This window comes from Saccostrea echinata, unplaced genomic scaffold (genome assembly GCF_033153115.1).
Source record: "Saccostrea echinata isolate AGI-Se365-2 ecotype Australia unplaced genomic scaffold, CSIRO_AGI_Sech_v1 ptg000056l, whole genome shotgun sequence".
NCBI lineage: Eukaryota > Metazoa > Mollusca > Bivalvia > Ostreida > Ostreidae > Saccostrea > Saccostrea echinata.
The window spans coordinates 9,943,635-9,968,259 of record NW_026889805.1 but is presented as its reverse complement, the minus strand read 5'-3'; the positions used below and the strand labels follow the sequence as shown (position 1 = coordinate 9,968,259).

Here is a 24,625-nt window from a genome sequence, read left to right as displayed (position 1 = left end):
AAACAGACGTGTCAGACTCTGTCGTTTCCTTTATTTCAAGTTCACTGTGATACATATATTCGACATCTGAATGAAAGCAACTATTGTCAATTGATAATACGCCTTCGATATATCTTAATGTCGAGATGAAAGCAACAACAAATGTTGTCTTCTTCTCGTGTAGATGTTTTTGAATGAATTTAGCTTTATATGAATATAAAAATGGGTCTGCTAATGAAGGGGCGCAATTACTCGTGAGAATTCCAACAGATTGTTGGAAGACTTGATCTCCAAAAACTCAATATATATTGTCAGTCAGAAACTCAACTATCTTTTTAATATCAACTTCGGTGTACTTGTGTGTTTAACAAAATATTTTTTGCAAATGACCAGTGACAAAGAATGTAAAGAGCCATAGCTGCCTTGCCGATGACACGGCCGACTCGAGAATTTTAAAGGAAATCACCCGTTTCTATTTATAGACATTCTTGTTCAATTGAAAGCCAACATATTTAATATCATTTGTGGACGTGTATTATATTTTCTTAAGTGCAAGTAATACATATAAAAGTCATTAACATGCTCATTACTATAATTTCGAGACAAAAGGTTAAGAAAATATTTAACAATAAATCAAGGAGGTATGAATTTGTAAAATTTAATAAAATAGTTTATAACTGTCTTTTCCCGAGATGCTTTCAAAGTGTAACGTGTATATTGGAACTTTTCAAAATTGTGTTCATTCTAAATTTTTTTTTTTTTAAAGTAGAATAGAAACGCCAAAAAAGAGAAAAATTTAAAAGCACATGAATGGAAAATACTGGTCTCGATCTCGGAATCGTAAGATTTTCAGCCCAGCGATCATACCACTGCGCCACGAAGTCATTGCTGTTCTAATGATAAATTTTAAACAGATTAGTAAATCCTACGGAAATGAGAAGGAAAATTGAATATATATTTTTATCATTTTCCATATTAAGACCATCTTTAACCAAAATTATCTAAATGTAATAAGGTACAGTCATACCCAAATAAAATTATTCAGAAGCTGTTTTTCTGGTTAAGCGTGGCCTTTGGCAACAGTTCGTAATAGTTTAGGTATCCACCTTGATATTTACTATATAATCCATACAAACTAAATAATTTTCATATTAATCGTATAAGAGAACTATTAATATTCTAATACTTTTATAGCATAATTTGAGTTTACTTATGTACTTGAGTTTAAATTCATTTAGAAAAAAGACTTTCTGGCACATGCATGGCACTTTGATATATTGCCTCGAGTCAAATCGACAACAAACTTTTACATCATGGACAATAGCCCGCTAGAGATTAGAATTATTCCTTTAACGAGGTTCGCTGCTGAGCTTTTGAGCAGATTTCTATTTTAACCTATATTTAAAAAAATCTGCGTAATGTTTTAATTCTTACAATAAATCTGGATTCTACAATGCCAAATAAGCTATATTCAGTTAAAACTCCATGATTAAATTCCCTAATAAAAGCATTAAGTGAGGAACTATATTTTGTGGCGGAAGGTTTTTTAGAAGAAAATGATCAATTTTTCTCTTTCGAAGTATTTAAAGTATGTTAAGTTTGGATTCCTATTTTTACATGCAGTCTGCACACAGAATTATTTTGAGCAGTGAACTGATTTATACTGGTCCTAAATTATATATTTAATAAACTGTCATGAATTCAATCATCATATTTGATAAATAAATCAAATATATTGTGAAAATCAAGAGAAAAAATAGCCCTAATTTAAGCTCAAAATTAGCACTATTTTAGTAATATCTAAAAATTAACATCACAGACCCCCACTTTTAACTTTCTTTTCTGAATATACAAGATACTTTTAATCATTCTTCTTAAATTCAGTAAAATGTCATTACTTTTAAATTAGTTTTTTGCTTGTTAAATTTGTAATGCTAGCAAAATGAAATTTTTTGAGTGCAAAAAGGTCAAATAATTGAACGTGCGGAGTAATTAAAAAAAATTTTCGTTGTCAAAAATTTTAATGGGTCTATTCAAGATGAAATAAAACTGTGTTTGTTCCCATAACTTATTTGAATAAAAAATATCGGAGGAAAAACTTAAAAAATTGATTTATGTGTAAGACGTTTTTACAGTGCAAAAAGGTCAAACTAAATGCTCTGTAGCGCCAAAAAAAGCGCATTGACCCCAATTTTTTGTTTTGAATTTTAATTAAGCTACGTGTATAAATTCTAAAAATATACTTGATAAAAAAATTCTCATTACTTTTGATGTCAGGATCCAACCTCCTTAAGATCAAAATCATGACGCACCTTCAGGCCATGGGCAATGTCATACTAAACTTTGAATCCATTATAGTCAAAAAGTTATAGTTACATAATGACTCAATTTTGACACAGGCAATCATAACAATAAGATATATATATCTCCTAAGAAATGTGGGGGAAGGGACTGAAGGCAATAATCTTTTTTTTTAAAGATTTTAAAGTTCGAAAGAAAAGAAAGAAAAAGATTTTTACATCGAAAATAGTACAGCATTTAATTTAGTAATCTTTCTTATAGTCGAAATCAAATTCCTCGGTGGAAAAAATAAAAAAAAAACAACACGGGCATAAGAAAACAGTGTTGTTACAAGAATATATCAAAGCAAAGCACCAGGGTAGTCCATAAATGGACAAGAGGCCCATGGGCCACAACGCTCACCTGAGTTACTTTGGCCCTGCTGTTCTTCACCAGACCCCCCTCCCTTGTAATACCTATTGCGGCCCCACCCTACCCCCGGGGGCCATGATTTGAAAAATTTAGAATCTACACTACCCAAGGATGCTTCCACATAAGTTTCAACTTTTCTGGCCCAGTGGTACTTGAGAAGAAGATTTTTTAATGACCCCACCCTATTTTTGTCTTTTTAAGATTATCTCCCCTTGTAAGGGGGGTTGGCCCTTCATTTCAACAATTTAAACTCCCCTTTACCCAAGGATGCTCTGTTCCAACTTTCGTCAAAATTGGATCAGTGGTTCTTGGGAAGAAGTTGAAAGTGTGAAAAGTTTACAGACGGACGGACAGACAGATGGACGGACGACGGACAACAGATGATCAGAAAAGCTCACTTGAGCTTTCAGCTCAGATGAGCTAAAAAAATTGAAGAAAAAAATACAAAAATAAAATAAAAAATAAATGAAAAATTGATTCAATATCTTAAAGAGTAACTTCTCTGTATAATTCGATGTACCACGGTTACGTCTAGTATCGTGTGCAACGTTTTCATCGATCATCGAGCAGATTTTTTTCAGGATTTTCAACCAAAAATGTGAGAAGTTTGCTTTGCTGAACGTTTAGTATACGACACCAATACATGCAGTACATTCAACACAACTTTGGAAGGGAACGCTTCATGTTGCTCACCACTTTTAATAACCATGATCAGGGGAAAAACATATCTAATCTCTGCATTTTTGCTCATATTAAAAAAAAATACACTTAACTCAAACCAAAAATTTAAAGTATGCTTTCAATGCAAAACGCAGGAGGTCGAAGATAGTTGTTGTTGTTGTTTTTTTTTTCCTTGTTTGTCCAAAAATATAACAATAAAGCTTGTATAACACCTTCCAAGAGACTGATATGGACTTTAAATATTGAAAGCAAAGAAGTTTTATTCTTGCATGGAAAATTTATTTCTGAAAACATTTAAAAATTTTATTAATTCATGAACATTGTTTAACAGTACATGAATGATCTGGATTTTTTTTTAATGAAATTTAAAACAAATGTATTAATGCATAAAATAAACATGTACATGCATAACCGTCTTAGTATCATTGAAACTTGACACGGAGCCTGATAAATTATTAAAAGGATGACGGGGTTCCTCACTGACAAAATCTGTGTGGTCTTTGGAGACCAGGTCTTCCAACAAATGTTGGAATTCCGATGGGCACTAATTTTGTTCCCTTATTAGCCGACCTGTTTTTTTTATATTCCTATGAAGCAAAATTTATTTGAAAACTTCTACACGAGAAGAAAAAAACATACACTTGCTATAGCCTTCAACTCGACATTCGGATATATAGACGATGTTTTATCAATGTACTTCCATTTATATGTCGACTTGATATATCTCAGTGAATTCTAAATAAAAGCCACACCTGTTTCATATTTGGATGTTTTACTGACTATAGACGATAAGCGCTGACTGTCAACTAAATTGTATGACAAACGAGAATGAGATGGAATTCCAAAAGAGAAATCATCTTTACCAGTTGTCTTCAGTTTACTAGCAACAAAATGTTTTTACTCTGGATTTGCGAGTTGATTCACTTTACTGAGTGACTGCAAATAACTTAAGGAGGAGGTGACCCCCCGGTAGGAGAGATAACTCTAAAATTGATGAAACTTTCTTTTGTAAAATGTTTATCTTTAAACACAGTCGTTTTAAAAATTGCCACACACTGTAAACTTTTGCTTGAAATTCATTTTTTATCCCACCCAAAGGGTGGAATATTGTCAACGCTAGAGGAAAAATTTCCTGTCAGTAAGGAGGAGGTCATTCTTACAGAAATTAACAGTTTGAACTATTCAGCACTTATTTTACGTTTTAAAAGATGATCAATTTTGCAGTTTAATTCAAGTTTCAAAGTTTATATATCTTATAATGCATGCATCAGAAACGATTTTTTCCCCATACAGGTATATATTGCTGGATATATTTTTTAGTCTTCGTTTTTTTTTTTTTTTCTTTTTTTTTTGTATGTTGTTTTAACGTCAATCTCGAGAATTTTTCACTCATATGGAGACGCCACCACTTGCTTGTGGAGAGCTGCAAATTTTATCTTATACTCGGCACTTACGGCCATTGAGCAGTGGGGGATCTTTTTCGTGCCAGCACCTACTGCGACACAGGACCTTGGTTTATATGGTCTCATCCGAAGGACCGGTCTCCACGTCCCAGAGTGGGATTCAAACCCGCGACGTAAGGATCAACTCCTTACTCTGGGACTCTAGAGCAGACGCTCTAACCACTGCGCCACGCGGGTGACTTTTTTAGTCTTCATAAATAAATGTTAAATTATTATATTCCTTTCTAATTCTTTATGGAAAAAATTAACTTAGAACAGTTGTTGATCTTAATTTATTTGAATAAAAAATAAATTTATACAATATTTTGTGTTAAATCATACATATATAAATCTAAGATTTTCTGAACATGATTATTTATTTATGCATAAAGTTTTATATACAAGTAGTCTAGAACCAACAAACACATATATAAAAAGCAACAATATTAAAGTGATATCCGACAAAAAATCTATCTGGTTCATTGCTCCATGGTATATTTATATATTAAGGTACATGAAAAGTGTCTTAACACAATGTAACAATATTATAAAGAATATTAGAAAACTTCAGATCCCTGACTGTGCACAAAAAAAAAAAAAGTAAATGTTTTTGTTTCACAACTCCATGATTTATCACAAACTTAAAAAGTGTCCAGGAATGTATACAATGATTTAACTGATATCAGAATTATCACACACTTAAAAAGTGTCCAAAGGAATGTGTACAACGATTTACCTGATATCCGAGTTATCACAACCTAACAAAGATAATTTAAACACAAAAAACTTACAAGAATGTTATCACACAATCATAGTGCCATTTGATTGCTATCTTGATGGACAACTGAGCAATACGATTTGACAGGGTTAAATGACATTTGTCAAAATTAACACATGTACAGTGTAACCACAATATTTAAACTTTTTCCTTTGAATAATTCAACAAAAACTTTAATGAGAATTATGAACACAATTTAACTGGTCTACAGCATATTAAACAATTGCTTTGCAAAATCCCTACAAAAATACATATAAGTAACACAAGCTCTGTATATTATTTTCATCTCAGATGGCAAGCAAAAAGCTCTGAAAAATTCTGTGCAACTGCAAAAATCGAAAATCCTATCAATGTCAAGAACAGGCTATCATATGAAGGAAAAACATGTCATGTCTATATTTAAGCAAATACTGTTAATTAAAGCACATCTAACATGTAACATAAGTATATAAATGCTACAACACATTTTTTTAGAAATACAGCCATTTTCTCACATGAAGTTGATTTCTGAATACATGGTGACATCTCGAGAAGTAATAGTAGACACTATCACTTCTTAAGGAATAAGACAAGGTTGGATAATACACCACCAGACTTTTCTATTTCGGAGAGTTGAACTTCGTATTTTGCATATGTTATCTTCTCATCTAAAACCTACAATAAGTTTTATCTTCTTTAGTTTGATTTTATTAAAGAAACAGTTGGAAAACTAATAAAAATAATTTTACAAGCAATAATAACATTTCATTGGTTTATTCAACCTGCAAAAGTCATCAATGAACTCTATCTTAAAAATATTAGTTACATGCAAAACCATTTGTTAGTTTTCATTCAGAAATTAATTTTCTTTACTTAAATACCCTTCCAACACAGGCACAAAGCTCACTGATTGTGATGTCCATCTTGGTGAATGTGGAGTACCACATTTACAATTTTTTCCCCAGAAATATGTCAGTCATGCAATTTTTTTTAGTCATTTTAAATATACCTAGATCTGTCATGCAATAAATCTGCAAACAACAGTACCTTTTGTTCATAAATTTAGAGGGGAAAAATAGAAACATAGGTAATCAAAACTTATGAAGCTCATCTCGACCAATATTATCAAGGAGTGAAGCAAAGTCTCACGTCAATAAAAGTTCTGGTAATGTATATTGTTAGATGAATCATTCATGCAAGTTTGGTCTAGATGGAACTTACAGTTATTTGGGAATGGACCTGTTCCAAAAAAAACTTCAACCTGGTCACTCATCTGGAAAATCAAGGTTAAATAAAGCATCTGAAGCATGTCTGCTAGTGTGCTTTTCCATATGAATCATCAATTCAAGTTTTGTCAACATAGGGGTTATAGCTAATTTTATGATGGTCAGACTCAGTATCTAAAGGATGTCTGGAAGTGTGAATCTCTTAATGGATCATCCATGCAAGTTTTGTCCAGTTAGGGCTTATAGTTACTTGAAAAAGAAATTACTGCAAATAATTAAATCTGGTCACTCATCTGGAAAATGTAGATCAAATCCAGCATCTGATCCCAAGCATGTCTGGCAATGTGTATCCCTAGATGCATCATCCTGTCAAGTATGGTCAGCATAGGGCTTGTAGTTACTTGGGAATGGACCTGCTCTAAAAACTTTAACCTCGTCACTCATATACATGTAGTAAATCTACGTCAGATACAGCATCTGAAATAAATCCGGTAGTGTACATCCACAGATGCATCTTCCATGCAAGTTTGGTCCAGGTAAGACTTGCAGTTACTTGGAAATGTACTTGCTCCAAAACATTTAACCTGGTCACTCATCAGGAAATTCTAGGTCAGATCCAGCATCCAAAGCATGTCTAATAGTGTACATCCCTAGATGCATCATTCATTAAAGTTTAGACTAGTCCATGTAGGGCTTATAGTTACTTGGAATGGACTTGCTTGAAAACTTTAACCTGGTAATTTATCTAGAAAATCTAGCTCAGATCTAGCATCCAAAGTATGTCTGGTAATGTGCAACTCTAAGTGCATCATCCATTCACATTTGGTCAACATAGGAATCATAGTTAACCTATTTAGGAATGGACTTGCTCCAAAAACTTTAACCTTGACAACGGGGGGTATAGCGTAAGTTCATTTTGACTGTCGAGGTGAGCTTAAAATGAGAATTTGAAGTCCCATAGCCAATCCCTGCATTGGCAATCAGGATTAGCTAATCCTTGCCTTGATGACAAAAATCAACCAATCCATGCCTTAGTAACAATAATACCTGTTGATGGAAGGGTGGAGATTATATGTTTGAACTCGGACACATTCATTCACAATAAACAACAGTTCTGAATGGTCCCCCCCTGTCTGAAATAGCTCTTTTTGGGAGACTGGAATGCCATCCTCTATCAATTTCTGTATAACCTATTTCAAGCCGAAAAAGATATTTCATCAAGAACCCATAGTCAAAATCAATTTGATACCACTTTTAATTGCTTGACTTCATTGCTTTTCTAATCAATTTCCTTAATATCAATATGTATATATGATGCTGTTTCACATCACTTCATTCAAATGTCAAGATTGATTTTGATCACCTAATCGTGTTTTTCAAAAAAAAAAGCTAAAACTTTTAAATGATATTTAGGAAACGTGTGCCACATATGAACATTTATTACATTTTTAACATCGAAATACTGTAATTGAATAAAAGAGATATTTTGTCACAGTGTGAAAGAATATCAGAAGTGCTGCAAAACTCTCAACTTTCTTCCCTTCATGATGGGTGCTGTTAAAAAAAATACATGTACTCTCTGGACTGTTATAATACAGTCTGAAAGTAAATAAAGCATCCTGACACAGAAATTAAAACTGCCGAAGTTTCTCCAAATATGTTGCTGAAATATGTTTACAAGTTTTCAATCTCACAATCACTAGTAAAACAGGATTTTTAAAAAATTTTTTACTCATGCTTCACACTCAAAAAATATCAAAATATCATGTCCCACTTGTGAAATAAATTCCATATCCAACTACAAAACATTGAAATCCTCCATTTATGTTCTTAATTCGTTTCACTCAAACGAACATAAATCATTTACCATATAAAACAACGCATTATTTATAGGATAGGAGGCGAAGCACTCAGATTTATTCACACATTATAATATACATTATCAATCCTCATGTACCCTCATGTACCATCATGTATTCTCATGTACCATCATGTACCCTTATACCTCCATCCATATACATTCATCAAACTACAAAAAAAAATTTAAACATCAATACATTAAACAAATCAGTCAATATAAATTATAAATTGTAATAATGGGTGGGTGGGTGGGAATAATGCCAAAACGTGGAATTGATTTAGAATCTGAGCCTTCGAATGGCACATTTACACAATATTCGCCCTTCAATAACATCTCTACTCATGCGTACTTGTTACTATATAAATAGCCAATCATTGTATAAATCCAACACCCGTATCAAAACAAACCCGCCTACTTTCCCACGGGTACAAATAATGCTTAGCACCCATGATAAATACATTTATGTTCTTAATTCGTTTCACTCAAACGAACATAATTCATTTACCATATAAAACAACGCATTATTTATAGAATAGGAGGCGAAGAGCTCAGATTTCGAAAAGAATAAAGTAGAGTTAAGTTACAATAGGGCAAAATTGAATTATATACCCAGATTTTTTGAAACGCTCAATTTTTCTGACTTTGTTTCCCTTACATAACCATCTTTTGCTTTTTCACTTTTCCACCTGCCATGTTTTTTGAAAATTCTGTCATTAACTCCTGAAGCAGCTGCCGCTGTAGCGCCTCCTGACCTTAAACTGTGTAATCCAAACTTTTTCTTATCTAAACCAATATCCCCCAAGGCAGAAAGAATAATTTCCCTTGCTCTAGTATATGACAGTGGTTTGTTAGTATTTCTTAACTTAAAGGAACCGGCTTTTTTCAAGTATGTAATTTGTCTAAAAATAAACTCATCTGAGGAACTCTCTATTCCCGCTAATTCTAAATATCTTTTCAAAAAATTTACAGGACATGTTTTGGTACAAGTCTCTGCAATGCAAACATGAGAACCTTCATTATATTTGTCTGTTTTACTTTTCGGAATGAATATGGAGACATACTGATCTTGGAATGAGATATCGGATCGTCTGATGTTAACAATTTCCGAAAATCTAAGAAAACCTGAATATTCTATAAGGCAAATTGTAATGATTCGCAAATCTGGAAGACAGCTGTTTTCATTGCCATACTTTTCTGCAAGAAGAAATAAATGAAGAGGTAAAATAGGTTCCTTTTTTGTGATCGGTTTCCTGCATTCTCTCAGCACCCCTTCTTTGACCTGTGTGACTAAAGAGGAATGACATGGATTTGAATAACCTGCTAAATTATGAGCCCATGAAATAGCACTTACAGCTTCCTCTAGTTTGGCTGACGAGCAAAAATTCTGGCCAATGTGTACCAAATACATAGAAACTGTCATATCAGTTGAAGGTAAAAGTTGAAGGTTGAAGGTAAAAATGACAAACTCGAACAATGAGAACTACACAAATTGTTATTAAATGCATACTTATATTTCTTTCTGGTATTTTCTGCCTTTCCTTTTAGACAGTACTCCGGTAGTAGGGCAGATAGTCTATTCAGCTCTTGGTTGTCGTACGATCTGTTTTCTGCCCACCTTCCTTTGCGGAATATATCTGTAAAACGCATAATTGAAAACATCTATAAAAAAAATATCACTACCTACATGTATATGGATCGAAATATACACACATTTCATTATTCATGACCTCCGTATATAATGTTATTCATATAAAACTTCTGCAATATGCCTCTAGCATATCAGGACCCGATACCACTCATAAGATTAACGCATCTTCCAATAAATCTCTCTTGACAACTAATCATACAATATATACGTTTATAAAAACATCTGCAATGCACCGCATGCACCAGGACCAATAATATGTTAAACCTTCTGCAATGTGCCCTTGCACATCAGGTCCCATTTCACATTCTTGCATCTAATCTGATTGTCAAAACTTCTGAATAAAAATCCAGAGAACCAAAAATAGAATTCTTATTATCTCCTTGTTTAAAAATTCTGTAACCTTCACGAAACTCTAAAACCTCCTTTACAACGGGCATGGTTTCATTATACTCGTCAAAAATCAAAGGCCAGAAATAAGAAGAGGGCCAATGTGGAACAATGATAGTACCTCTCGATTTAGTTCCAATCAAATGTAAAATGCATTTACCAATCAATGAAATGGGGGGTACTAGCCAATTGTTATTCCTTTCCCATGAAAAACTAAAACAGTCTACACCCTCTGTACCAGGATTCCAAAATAACGAATTGAATCGTTCTAACTTGGTATTTTTAAAATTCGCAAACCGGTCAATGTCAAATGGACCCCAAATACTGGTCATAAATTCAAAAAACTCATCTGTTATCCCCCAGTCTTCGTAATCAATAATTTTGCTTAAATAATCTGCTCTGAAATTTTTATTTCTGGGTATCCATTGAGCGTCGATTGAAATACCGTTAGACAGACAAATCTGAAAAATGCCCAATGAAATTTCTTGTAAATCACTTTTCATACTCCCACTTTCAATGATTTTTACACAGTTTTGATTATCAGTAAACCATTTCACAGTTTTTCCACAAAGAACTTTGTGAAACGATAATAAACCAAGCTCTATAGCCTTTAATTCTCTCCATGTAGAACTCTTTTCTTTTTCAAACTCGCTCCATCCAATGTGAAAAACCTTTTGATCCAACTCTACTCTATGTGCTGCTCCAGCAACATCACTAGCGTCTGAAAAAATCATGACATGCTTTCTTGAATAATTCTGAAGGCTTTTGCAGTTACAAAATCTAACGTTCTTTTTCCAAAAATACATTTCAGGTAATATTGAATCTAAGATAACATGATCTAACTTTTTATCCCAAGAAACCCTATTCTCTATAGCAACGTGGCAAGCACGACTCATAAGTCTAACAACATTTCCCATAACCGGTAACATTGAAATAATTTTTCACGTAAACTGTGCTACAATTCTTGCAGAAACATTAGGCAATGCATTCAAAAGTCTTTCTAAACAATTTTCTAAGTCTACTATTCTCCGTTCTGGTACTCGTAAACTAAAATCTAAAGATCTCCATACCAGTCCAAGCCATTCAATTTCTTGTACAGGGCTGAAAATTGATTTCTTCTCGTTTATGAAAAAACCTGCTGAAACTAAAGACTGTTTAATAAATCCTGTAGCTGAAATACATTTTGCCTCGGACATAGCCAGAATAAGACCGTCATCCAGGTATAGAACTACTTTTAAATTGTTTTTTCTCCAATAATTTACTAATGGCCTCAAACACTTTGTAAAAACATATGGAGCTGAAGTTAGACCAAATGGTAAGACAGTGAAACAAAAATAATTACCCTTCCATGAAAAACCTAAATATTGCTGAAAACAAGGATCGATATCTATGTGATGATATCCCGACTGCAAATCAAATTTTGTCATAAAACAGTTCATTTTGAAATATTGTATAGCGATTTTCCAATCTTCAAATTTTACTTTTTCTTTCCGTACGAAATTATTCAAGAAACTAAGATCTAAAATAAGCCTTTTCTTTTCATGGTTTTCTGCTACGCTCAGTGGATTGATCATATATGGTTTTTCATGTAACTGAATTACTCTACCTGAGTCTATCAGATTCTGAACTGCTCCTGAAACAAAATCTTCATTCAACATAGCTGATTTATTATTCTCGAAATGCTTTGAAGGGGGGTGAATTTCAAAATCAAGAGAATATCCATTTTGAATTATAGAAAAAAACCGAATCATAAGCATCTATTTCTTTCCAAAACTGAAGATTATGAAACAAACTTTTCTTGACTCTACCTTTTATTTGATTACATTTTCTATCATAAGAAATCAAAATTTCCTTGATACTTTTTGAAATATCGAGAATACCAGACCAGCTTGGACTATAACAATACTTATCATCATTGACCGCCTGATGTGCTTGCTCCTGCAGACCCTGTGGTGGATTGCGTGTAATTGAGGGGGCAGCGACTTTTCCAGTGTCCGGTCTTAAAACATCTGTGACACAAGTCTGAAGGCTGTGGGGTTCTCCTTGAACCCCCAAAGGCACGAAAGGGCTGACTGAGTAGAGGATAACCACCAAAACTACCAGAGGAAAGCTGCGCCGGGGACTCCGCCGCTGCTGACACCAGACGGCTGTACGGTGTAGGACGTCCCCTGCCTCGGAACTTCTGCCGCATGGCCCGTGACTCCGCACTTCGTATCTTTTTATCGTCATCAGAGTCGTCTGCATAATCGTTTTGTTCATATTCTCTTACGGTCTTCCAACCAGCTGGACTATTATCTGCAATTCTTATGAGTTTATTACGTTTCTGCAATTTTTCTTTAATCTCTTTAATGACGGATACAGCCGAACTGTCTTTAAGGATGATAGACAGATTTTCTAGGTCTTCAATTATTTCTTCGTTAAAAGTGTACTGAATTCTATTGCCTTCACCCTGAATACGTGTACTTTTACTTTCTTTAATCTTTTTTGACAGACTTTTAGCGTTAACTTTCTGCTCGGTCAGAAGTTTTTCAGATATAGAACCAAATTGAGAGTCAATGACGCTTTTGAATAAACTTACTGCATCGGCCAAGTCATTCACATTACTAGTATTCCCAAGAGTAGACTGAACCTCAGGAGCCCTTGAAACTTGTTGAGAGCGGCCTTGAGTTGGTGTTTCGTATAAAAGATTCAGCTCTGTGTCCTCGTGCTCGGACATTGTAACATGGATAAAACGTGGAATGATTTAGAATCTGAGCCTTCGAATGGCACATTTACACAATACTCGCCCTTCAATAACATCTCTACTCATGTGTACTTGTTACTATATAAATAGCCAATCATTGTATAAATCCAACACCCGTATCAAAACAAACCCGCCTACTTTCCCACGGGTACAAATAATGCTTAGCACCCATGATAAATACATTTATTTATTAATTCCTTCAGAATACAAAAATTATGGCAAAGAAATATGACATTAAATCTGTTTCTTTTTCAATGTGAAAATTTATGTTTTTAATCAAACTGTTACATTTCCTTTACTTTATTTTGTGTATTCTGCCTAATCTTTTAAAAATACCACATTAAAACAAGAGAAATAACTCTGTACTGAAATCCTGTATAAAGTTGTCACATCTCAAAGTTTTGGAAAATACCTGACTTGAACATAAATCTTTTTTTGATGCAAAGGCTTTAAAATAATTTATTTGATTAATGAAAACTTAAAAATATATTAGTTCTACCAAGTGTATAGAGTTGTAAAATATTCTAACATTGCTTAGTTAATCAGTTAGCTATAGTGCAAGTTCTTACTCTGTAAGTTCTACCCAGTGTATAGATTTGTCAAATAAACTAACATTACTGACTTAATTCGTTAGCTATAGTGCAAGGTCCTACTCTATAAGTTCTACTCAGTGTTTAGATTTGTATATTATTTTTAATGTTACTACATTAACTAACTTTATTGTGAGTACTTACACTGTAACTGCTATCCCCGATTTCTTCCCTGGTTCTGTGTATCAGTCGGCCATTTACATACAACATGTTAGCTGCCTTATCATTGTCAAGTTTCAAAATATGATAACTGTACTGTGCCACTTGCTTGATTTGCTATGAAGAAAAAACATTTAATTTTCATGTCATCAAAAATATATAATCAACAGTTTAGTATTCTAAATCATAGCAAATGTAAACTTCCTGAATATATCATTATATTCTATCATTTCACTTTATGATTAATTCCTTGTGAGAAATGGGAATACAGTAAAACACACTTATAGCGAACACACTTATAATGAATTGATGCTTACAGTGAAGTGATTGTCATTCCCTGTGAGTTTAAAACATATTGTAAACTTAAAGGATATAACGTATTACGCTTATAATGAAGCAAAATTGTCCGTCCCTGGCACTTCCTTATAAGCATGTTTTACTGTACTGAGATTGTGTGCAAAATTATTCTAATCCAATGTAAAATATTAACTTGCTGTATCACATAGCGATGGGACATCGGTTAATTTTCATAATCGATCATCGGTTGGAATCGGTTACTGCTTCCGATGCAAGGGTGAAATGATACACCTCCTTCACGATTTGATACGTATTGTATAATTTTGTCTCGGTTCGGTTATTTTCGATACGATATATTTTGATAGAAGGAAACAAATTCATATTGTTTTATGCTTTCTTTTTCTAAATCTAGTCACATATTTTACGAATTTTAATTGCAAATTGACTAGAAGAAATTGATAAAAATTATTTGACTGTCAAAAATTATTTTACAAGCTATCAGTCATCAAAAATTTACGTTTTCTATACTTATTTATATTAAGTAACGTGTTTTACCTTATGCCAAACCCGACTGAATAATGATCCCGACCGAAAAATGAACCGAACCGAAAATTAGAGATTTTGCACCGTGTATCAAACCGAGAAAAATTACCGCGGTGAATCGATACCGCAGTGAACCGTTTCACTCCTACAATTTTACCAATTATAATCGGATTTCATAGTTTTGTATACAAAAAACAGACTATTGCAATTATTTCATACTATTTCTTTAACATGAATATATAAAATATATTATATATTATTTTCTTTGTTGTTTTACTTCTTCTACACTTTCTAGGCCTAAAAAAAATTATGTTTGTTTGTATCCTGTAACATTCCCAAAAAATCAAGGGTCGGTAGGTCGGGATTTTTTTGCTTATGAATAATGGGGTCAATCATCCTAGGACTCAATTATCCAGATGTTATATTTACAGTGGACACCCAACATGGCTGCCTAGCGGCAGAAAACGAACTTCAAAAAGTTGTGGGGGGAATTAATTATTCTTTAGATTTAAGGGAAATGTTGACTAAGTTGCATATTTTATATCTCAAATAAAAGATACAATTAATATTTTTGAATAAAAAGAATCAGCTGATTGATCAAACCAAAGAGCAAACACAGATTTGGGAGAGAAAAAATCCAACCAGGGGTAAATTGAAGGGGTCGGTCGGGTTACAGGAAACAAACATAATTTTTTAGGCCCTATATGTGCACCTCTCGGTTCTTAATCACCTCTGTTTCATGCTAGTTGGCTAGTATCAGATGCAAACACCATTTTCTTTCATTAAGAAGAATTAAATTTTAAACCAGAAATGGATAATTCTGGAATGTATTGTACTAGAAGTATGTTTCCAATGATCAATTATGAAAAATTATAATCGATCATTGGAATCGGTAGCATTTTTTCGTCGACAATCGATGTTTTCTGATTATCGGTACAACACTAGTATCACATACTTCTTGATAATATTACAACTAATTATTTATATGAAATTCAAATGTGTATGGTATGCGTCAGAGAAAAATAAGTAATCCATTAAGAAACATGTTGGACATTTACGATATTTACCTGCATAACTCTGTTTGCATTCTGACTGTTACCCACGGCAATGATGTCCTTCCCTGCCATGGACACCAGAGATTTCAGCTGGACCTGCCCATCAATTCGGACAGGGGTTACATTGTATTCTGGGAAAGCATCCGCAACAGCTGATGCTCCCCGCTCATTTGTTCTTCTTCCCTGTCCCAGGCCAACAAAAATTTCTTTCCCTGAAACAAAATCAAAATTCATGAATTATGTTGTGATAATCAGCATAATTATCTGTCAAACATACATACCTGTAGGCTGTAACATATAAAATCAGAATGGGGGGAAAATTCTTATGTTGAAGAATTAAATTGGTTTAAAGATTAAAGACACCAAAATCAAAACATTAAGTTTAAGTTAAATGAAGTTAAATGAAGACTGTCAGTTTGAATAGTTCATAGTTCAGTTTTGCGGATCTGTGTTTTAGTCATGGTTGGAGACACTTAACTGTGAATAAAAGGTAACACAGACTTACCTGTGAACAGTACATCTCCTCCTTCCACAATGGCATCAGGGTCAACAATCTCCACAATACGAAATTTCAGATCTTTCAGTACTTTACGAATCTCTGCAACCTGAAATTAAATAAACAAGAATATTTCTGATCACATCAGAGGGAACAAAGATTAAGAAGATATGAGGCACATTGATTCATAATACACTACTGTAACAGAGACATGTAAGTGCCTCCGCTTGGGATAGAACCCGGGACCTCTGGCATTAGTCCAGTGCTCTACCGATTGAGCTAAAGGGTTAATCCACTAGTCCAAGCTAGTAGGATACTATGTATCTTACACTACCACATTGTCCCTCTCCATAGAATGAGATGTCCTCATCTCTTTTGGAGTGCCGATGCCTGTGGGGTGAAGATCTGAGGGCAATCACTCTCATCCGCCAGAGAATACCCCGGTCCCAACGTGGGCATCAAATGTAACAGAGACATGTACAGGTCCAGCACAATACCCTGATAAAGGTATATAGCTTGATAAATATTATCAAGGTATTACACATACCTTGATCAAGGTATTTATGTAATGAAATTACAAAAAAAAATCTTAAAAAATTAAATTTAAAAGTCGAATTATGAGTTGTGGTCAGTGTATTCACTCGTGCATGAAAAGTACTCAGGTATCAAAAAGGACAGCATAAAAGAACGTCTCCTCACACGACATGCTTTTTTACCGATTTCTTTGTGTTTGAGTACTTTACATGCATGAGTGAATTTACTGACAACAACTCAGAACTCGACTTTCAGTATTTATTTTTTTTAGAATTTTTTTTGTATTTTCATTACATAAAATACCTTGATCAAAGTATTTGTAATACCTTGATAAAGCTATATAGCTTTATCAAGCTATATACATTTATCAGGGTATTGTGCTGGACCTGATGTAGTGCCTCCACTTGGGATTGAACCCTGGACCTCTGGCATTTGTCCAATGACCAATGTTCAACCGATTGAGCTAAAGGGTTAACCCGCTAGTCCAAGCTAGTAGGATGCTGTGTATCTTACACTACCACACTACGACAATGTAAACAAGGCTTGTTGTAGGCCTATGACCAATACTTTTGGAAATATGAACTCTTGACATTCATTAGATCAATATTCACCAAATATTTTGTAAATCAAACCTAAACATTGAAATAGTTTTGTTTTCAGTAATTCATCATAAATTTGTTAAGCAGCAACTCGCTTACACTGATCAAACTATAGTCATTCTTCATGAGTCATCGAAAAGTATGATCGTGTCACACGCGTCACCCCCACCCCTTTTTCCACCTCTTTTAAATTCAGATTCTATGAAGTGACTTACCTCTCCCTGACGTGTAGTTTGTCCTAGCCTAGTGATAAGGGCTGTAGCACCGATTACGACAGCGGAATCGTCCACAAAACAGCACTCGGGGTAGTCCTCTTCCTCTTGAAGTTCGATAACTCGTACCTCGCATTTTTTAAGCGTCTCGATCAGTTGTCGATGCTCTTCTCTCGCCTTTTCTACGTCAATCTCATTCTCTTTTTCATATTTATTTGAGTACTGTTGACCACTGTATTTAAAACTGTTCGGAATTCTTCTTACAACCGCATAGTTATAATTAAACGCCGACGTCGTTACTTGTTGAAGCTCACCTTGTTCTTTTCCCCACACAAACAGGAAGTGAACGGGAAGTGACTAAAAAATGCAAACAATCTGTACTTAACGTTGCGTCATTGATCCGGAGGGCATCGCAATAATGTATTTTGACAAATACCTGTGATATACAGATTACAGATTAATATGTTTTACGGTGTAACCGTTGGGGCGAGCGCAGTTGTACCATCAAAAAGCTATAGCCTAGCAGCTAAACACTTGTAATTCCAAAACACTTAGTACAAGTAGAGACTCCTGGTTCTCTTGTATACTTGAATTTTTGAATATTTTAGAAATATCAAAAAATGCCTCCTCTTTGAGTCTATCTAAATTCAAAATTGTCATCAATAATCAAATCCGCAAAAAGTTTATTTGCTCTTGGTTCAACTCTAAAGAAAAAAAGACCGAGAGAGCTAAACAGACCCCCCCCCCCAGCTTTACCTTGCAGTTGACCTATTAATATCTCCAGAACCCCCAAATAATTAAAAATTATCCCTATGTTTACAAAAAGAAAACTTGTTGTAGTCTACGGTATATAGTATACCCCCCCCCCAGCCTGTACCTTTCGTGTACAGGGCATTCCTACGTATAGGGGGTGCCCTGTAAACACTGGTAAACGAAACCAGTGCTGGTGCCCCCCCCCAACACACACATAAAGACACGTACTCACAATATATACAATGAAGGAAAGAAAAGAGGCAAGTTTTATTCTATTTCAGAACCCATATATATTGGGACTAAGGCTGTCAACAAAATAATGATAAATGTATATGCATATTAATTAGGTGGGTAAGATTTCTCTTTTATGCATGACCGACAAGAGCACAAATATATATGATTATATATACATGTATATACATCGGAAGGGAATTTTTACAGGTTCTAAAATATACCCGGTAGATGGAGAGGAATATACATACAAGTCTATGTATATAAATATATCCAAAAGGTTGAACAAAATGTAGTAACTTAAGGGTTTTCAACACAGTCATGATAATTTTACAATCTAATTAAAATTAGACTTGAAATTTTCGCTCCTCTACGATGCGCTTCAATACACTGTATCAGTACAATGTACAATAGTCCTATTATTAATAAATAGCCAAAATTTAAATTACTGCAAGTGATCAAGTTCTGACTGAGGTGGGAAGACCAATCCAGCTTCATAATTTCAGAACTGCTTCACCACACACTCATATTTGTTATAATTTGATATAATTTGATATAATTTTTTTCTCAGTCTATGTCACCTTTCAGTCACTGACGCTGTGAGCATTGTAGTAGAGAAGTCTTTGTAATAGGTTCACCTATATATATAAAATCCAAATGCATCAGTATATTATCAGTATATTATCAAATTAACAATCAGCACCTCTTTGACTTTTTACTATTTACACTGGATATTTTGGAAATATTTTAGTCAGTATAAGCTTAAGGACACATCACTTGCACTAGTTAAAGGATTTGTGTACATTTCTCTCCTGTTTTTGACTGTTTTAAAATAGCATGCTATTTCAATTTTTCCCTTGTGTATTTATCTGTAACAGAGATCAGAGGGTATAGGTACTCCTAAAAGTTAAAGCTTCAGTTAACCTCCCTTCACTCCTTATATACCTCGCTAATGTGGTGCCAAGTGAAAAGCATCTTGCTGTGAATTTCTAGCATGCTGGAGTAAGGGGATAGGATGTCCCTCTGTTCTGACCTGACCTTACAGTTACTTCATAATAATCATTTGCCCTTAATTTATCAGAATGTGACAGATAAAGCATCTGAATTTTCTGAGAAATGCAAGAAAAATCTTTACAAGAGATTCAGTGTACTGCCCTCTCACACAACTGCTTCAGTAAAAATCATACATATCTAACAACAGAACACAGACATCCTTTGTTCATCTGATAGGCATATATTTTGAAAATGGAGATAATTTTTTAACATGTTGAACTGAAATGTTAAATTCAACCATAGAAATATATATTCCATCAACAGATCAAATAAAATCAATAAAATAGTGTTATACTCATATGAATAAACATATAATAATCACTATTAATATTGCTATCAAACAACTAATTTTTTTCTTCAAATTGTTTAGTATAGTATTGTGTATCTAAACTATTGCACTTAATATCATATTAAGGATGTACAACACACCTACCCCAAAAATTTCCTGCAGTTTAATTTTCGCTATTTTTGTATATCTTATACATGACAATATCTACTATGTGTATGTACATTTTGGTCAAAATCGTTCGAGCCGAATTTGGACAGGAAGTTCCTAGTTACCCCCCTTTGGCTGATGACGAGTACAAATAAAATTCAACCAACTAACTATAAAATCCCTTATTCTAAAATATTTAAGGTTAGCCTAGCTGTCAAAATTTGCCGAATCGTTCGTTTAACTATTAAACGCACAAACAAAGTGAATTTGTAGAGGTACACTTCGAGAAAAACGATTTTGAAGAATTTAAACTGAAAAACTATGGTTCATATTTGCATCGAAAAATGCGTGATTTTCTAATGAAATATTTTTTTATGAAAAAATCTGTCGTTTAATTTTGAAAAAAATAATTACTTCTTGTAACTGATGATCAAAATGTTCTTGATAATTTTTTGAAAATTTTTTAAACGACGCGTTTTGAATTTGTAGCGGAAAATCTCCCCTCCCCCTCTCTCTAAGTTACGTTTCTCACAGCGTCTTTCAGACTTGGGACGAGAGCAAAGCTATGATTCTACAAATACAAATAAAAATTCCTGGCTGGAAAATAGCTTTTACTTAAATTATGTAATGTACATTATATTTATTACAAATATAAAACTTTACATCGGCATTTAAATGAAGATGAATAAGCAATTTCTGAAAATTTAAGATCCCCCCCCCCCCTCCATTATTCTCTTCAATGCAGGGCATTCGAGCTTGAAAAAAAAAAAAACAACATCGGTTACGTCTGCATAATATATATAATTGGCATATTGAACTTTTTTTTTATATTCATATTTAGTAAAACTATTTTTCTAAGAATTTTATGACCGCGTGTCCGGTTTGGAGTTCATGCACACAGGTGCAGTTTCAAACCTTCATATGACTTCTACTTGCATTGAATATTATTTTTTAAGTGAACCAACAGTAGAGTATGTACAACTCTCTTGTAATGAAAATGGAATATATGTACGTATAGGTTTTAAATTCTGTTTTCAAACGAGAAGGTGCCCCCCCCCCCGATATTGTATCCTTCCGTTGTTTTAATAAATGGAAATGATGTGTTCGTCCATATTAACTTCAACTTTACCAAATTGTAAATTATTTATCAATATTAAAATTATTCATGTGCCTGAATCATCTACAATGGTATCATCTACATTGGTATCAATCGTTTTGTTTAATTCGAGGAAATGCGAACTGAAACTGTCAACAGTAAAAGATTTTCTCAGTGGGGTGCAACCGTTGTATTAATTTCAATAAATAATTTTTCACTGTTAATACTTACTTTAATTTGCATAAACTTTGGATTTCAGTTCCTTGCACACTGTAAATGTGTCTGTGTATTTGTGAGGGAAAAAACAATTCTTCGAAAAAACAGGAGGAATAACTCAGCTAAAGGGAGGAAAGACATACACCTCATTTTTAAAGTTGTTTCTCTTTGATCAGTGACCTTCTGAAAATGGTTACTCTTTTTCATTTTTTTTCCAAAGGAAAGAAATGTTAATTTTCGTAATACGATAATATTTAGACATACCGGTAATATTTATTCTCAATGTTATGTGGCCGATTGTAACGGGAAAAAGCAATGTAGAGTAGCATTAACATTTTTAGATTAAAACATTGCCTTTGTGTATATCATAGAATTAATTAACTAAATTTAAATTAAAGAAGGAACCTGTCTTTTTTCCCCTTTTTTTATGGAGGGGGAAGAATTATTTCAATTGCGTAAATGATCAAGGATAGGATTTGGTATTCCTAAAGAAACCACAATAAAAACCTCTATTATTTTTTTTAACATTAATTCGTCATTTGACGCTTCGTAATTAATAGCGATTCTCTGTAACCATTTAAACTTCTTTGCCACGCATGGTCACCGATTTTGATGAAACTTTACCCATTATTACAACTTGACACCAGAAACATATATCAAATAAAATTTTGTTGCTATGTGTTTTGGTTGCCATGTTAACAGCCAGAAAAGTTGAAAAAATTGAGATTTTCAGCTACTTAAAATCTTTATTAAGCCTTAATAAAGACTAAGAAAAACAAACAAACCATTCTCCTAAAAACATGACACCTTGTTGCCACTAATGCTATAAAGAAACTATTTAGAATTTATCTCTAAGTAAGTGGTAACCATTGGTACATTTAAATGCATTTTAGATGCTGAAAAATGCTGAAAAACGCTCAATATTCACAAATGATAGGTGTTACATGATCAAACTCAGTCAACAATCTAAGAAAAACAATGAAAAATATTTGACCTTATGTAATTAGGTATTGGCAATATCATTCTAAAAATAACTTACATGGTTTCCATGGTAACACAGTGTCACCATGCAAAATCTGTTGCTATGATTGGGTTAATGCTACTATCTTGAGGAAAAACAATAGAATTCATGACTGGCACATATACATCCTTAGGACCTTGCAACACCGACAACATAAGAAAATTGGGATTAATTGTTACTTTGCAGTGTAACCATGGAAACAACGTACTAGTTGTTTAAATTGATAATTTTTTTTGGCTGCTTTAGGAATTTACTAACCTTTTAATTAAGAAACATATTATTTGACTCACCGCGAATAGTACTTATCTGGTAGAACTAAAGTTGAATATCATATATTGATAAAGTTTGTTGAAAAATACAACACTATTGCTATGGTTACCAAGAAGGGAAAATGTTCGATTTTGCTAATTTTATGTCAATACTAGACCCTATGTGCCAGCTTTTTGCATCCAGTTAGAGATTGGGTGGTAGTCAAAATTGAAAGTCAGGTTAGTTGTTCACATATATCAATCATTAAAGTTTTGGGAATCTACATACAAGGGTATATCCAAGGAAACAGAGTATTTTTCAGATGTTTATCTATGTTTTTTCGCCTTATTTCCATAGCAACACACTATTTAAAGAATTGAAATTGAATTTTTTGAAATGTGAAAATTAGGGTCACACCAACGCCTTTAAAAATTGATCATCAGTTATATAGAAATGTGCTTTTTAAAAAGATTGAATAAGATTAAAACACTAAGAGAGTTAATTTAAAATCCCTTCGTGGTATTAAAACCATGGCAACCATTGTCAACCTATAACAAATATCATATTTTGTCCTTGGTATATGTTACAAGGATCTCTTGTCTATTATTTGCTTGCATTTCAACCTATAATTGTTTTTATTCTTAAGTGTATGACTTCATGGAATTAAATAAACAAAATTATTTCTTTTGAATACTTTGTTTCCATAGTAACGTATGTTATAGTTGATTTACCAAACATGTTTATCATGCATTTAAAACACCAGGCCTTCAACTTTCAGAAACAGTCATTGCCACTTGTTTGCTTTGCTGCAAACGTTAACTGTGGGACTCTGAACATGTTGAAAAATGCAATTTTCAAACTTTAGGACATGTTGCTTTGGTAACCATAACACGTAGCAACCAATTTTTGCCTGATTTGAGTTTACGGTATCAAAGGCTTTTATCATAGAGAGTTTGGAGAAATTCTGAGACTATGCGTGCAACGGCTCCGATATAAAAGTTCAAGTTATTACAGAGAATGGCTCTTAACGTCAAATTTAACGTTATGTTAAACGTTTTATTGAAATCCCAAGAGTTATCGCCCCCAGTGTGTTGTACGTCTTTAAATGCTTAAAAAGATTGTATTTTCAATGAGAAAAAACAAAAAAGTTATCGAAAAACTTATTCAAGCGATAAAATTAAAAATCTGATTTAAAATGAACGTACCACAAAGAAAGTAACTAGCACAATCATGACTGTGAATTTTCACCGTTCACGATGAAAGCGAAAGCGGAAGTTGCAATGCGCATGCGCAACTGTGAAGCAGCAGAAAAATTTGCCTGACGAATGTACAGATTTCATTCCGAATTTTCTCTGATCTTACACGTTAGTCTATTGAGCTCGCTTCGCGCCGCTCGCTGCGCTCGCTATTACTGCATCTTTGCTATGGCATATGTCAACTTCGCTCGTTTCCATTTGTATTAATAACTGTCCATTTGTTTTGTATATCATACAAAATTATGTATGCTATAACATCAGGGACGTATATATACTAACCTACTGATTAAACATTGCAGTTTTAATGATACTTAATAAACATCTATATCCATTAGTGTTCAAACGCCGCAAACATGATGATGGGCAACCTATTTAGTTCAAATCTTATGAAAC

The 24,625-nt window shown here is 33.5% G+C and overlaps 2 protein-coding genes and 1 long non-coding RNA gene across 3 annotated transcripts; all 3 read right to left on the bottom strand.

Annotated features, from left to right (window-relative positions):
• Nucleotides 1-5,178: 5,178 nt before the first annotated feature.
• Nucleotides 5,179-24,234, bottom strand: LOC133173369 (N(G),N(G)-dimethylarginine dimethylaminohydrolase 1-like). Its single transcript, XM_061308355.1, is given in 7 exon segments — nucleotides 5,179-6,144; nucleotides 6,147-6,246; nucleotides 14,171-14,302; nucleotides 16,093-16,292; nucleotides 16,586-16,685; nucleotides 17,925-18,278; nucleotides 24,182-24,234. Coding segments are annotated over 7 exon segments (975 nt in total). The 5' UTR covers nucleotides 24,209-24,234; the 3' UTR covers nucleotides 5,179-6,082.
• Nucleotides 8,681-10,239, bottom strand: LOC133173371 (uncharacterized). Its single transcript, XR_009719033.1, has 2 exons — nucleotides 10,166-10,239; nucleotides 8,681-8,826 (listed from the first exon to the last, which is right to left on the bottom strand). It is a non-coding gene; the product is annotated as an uncharacterized LOC133173371 (long non-coding RNA).
• Nucleotides 12,330-13,409, bottom strand: LOC133173471 (uncharacterized). Its single transcript, XM_061308457.1, has one exon. It carries the CDS (start codon nucleotides 13,407-13,409, stop codon nucleotides 12,606-12,608), a length of 804 nt encoding a protein of 267 aa, XP_061164441.1. The 3' UTR covers nucleotides 12,330-12,605.
• Nucleotides 24,235-24,625: the final 391 nt, after the last annotated feature.